The sequence below is a fragment of the Eimeria mitis genome, genomic scaffold (genome assembly GCF_000499745.2).
Source record: "Eimeria mitis Houghton genomic scaffold, Emh_scaff5225, whole genome shotgun sequence".
In the NCBI taxonomy this organism is placed as follows: Eukaryota; Apicomplexa; class Conoidasida; order Eucoccidiorida; family Eimeriidae; genus Eimeria; species Eimeria mitis.
This window is the reverse complement of record NW_013573512.1, coordinates 2,151-3,125: the sequence shown is the minus strand read 5'-3', so window position 1 is coordinate 3,125 and position 975 is coordinate 2,151. Positions and strand designations below refer to the sequence as shown.

The window sequence follows — 975 nt, the reverse complement described above, 5'->3', positions numbered from 1 at the left end:
AGGCAGCGACAGCAGCGGCAGCAGCAGCTGCTGCTTCGCCTGCGGCCGGCAGAACGGGATGAATCCCCGAGGTGTCGCTGCGTTGCTGCAGCAGCAGCAGCTGCTGCTGCTGCTGCAGCAACCGCTAACGAAGCCCAACGAGGCAGCAGCAGCAGCAGCAGCAGCAGCAGCAGTTTGCATCAGTTTGCTTCGCCGCCCAATGCATGGGGTTCTACAGGGTACCTGGTTAGGGCCCTTGGTGTTAGGGGGCCCCCCTTGATGTCTCTAGGGGGCCCCTGGGGTATAAGGACCAGCAGCAGCAGCAGCAGCAGCAGCAGCAGAAGCAGCAGCAGCAACAGCAGCTGCAGCAGACAGAGGGAAGATATGGGGGCCCCTGCAAGGTGTTGGCAGCCCGCAGCAGCAGCAACACCGCCGAGCGTCTGGGGGGCCCCATTGGGGGCCCCCAGCAAGCAGGGGGCCCCCTTCTCTGCTGCAGCAGGGGGCCCCTCCAACCACGGGGGGCCCCTCAACTGTCAGGGGGGGGCCCCCTCAACCCCAGTGGAGTGTACAGACAGCTTGGGGGGCCCCCCTGACCCTGATGGGGCCCCCGAGGTCTCCTCCTTCTGCAACGCGCAGGGGCTGAGGATTCAGGTGTACAGGTGGCGCCACGACAAAAACACGCAGCAGCAGCAGCAGCAGCAGCAGCAGCAGGAGCAGCAAGAGCAGCAGCAGCAGCAGCAGGAACAGCAACAGGTGCTGCAGAGGGGAGAAAACTATCAACAAGGTGGAGGGGTGGGGGGCCCCTTTAGGGGCCTCTGGGGGCCCCCCAATCGAGAGAGAAGGGTGAGGGGGGTTGTGCTGCTGGTGCACGGGCTGGGGGAGCATTGCTGCAGCCACTTCTTTCACAAACCTCCAGCAGCAGCAGCAGCAGCAGCAGCAGCAGCAGGTGCAGCAGCAGAAGGTGCAGCTGCAGCAGCAGCAGATGCAGCTGCAGCA

The 975-nt window shown here is 64.9% G+C and overlaps 1 protein-coding gene across 1 annotated transcript in view; it reads left to right on the top strand.

Moving 5' to 3' along the window:
- EMH_0080630 (uncharacterized protein) overlaps positions 1-975 on the top strand; it is a gene marked incomplete at both ends in the record, with an annotated part of 2,437 nt that overhangs the window by 387 nt on the left and 1,075 nt on the right. The window contains 2 exons of the mRNA XM_013500282.1: positions 3-763; positions 873-975. Coding sequence (XP_013355736.1) covers positions 3-763; positions 873-975 — 864 coding nt within the window. The remainder of the gene's footprint in view (positions 1-2; positions 764-872) is intronic.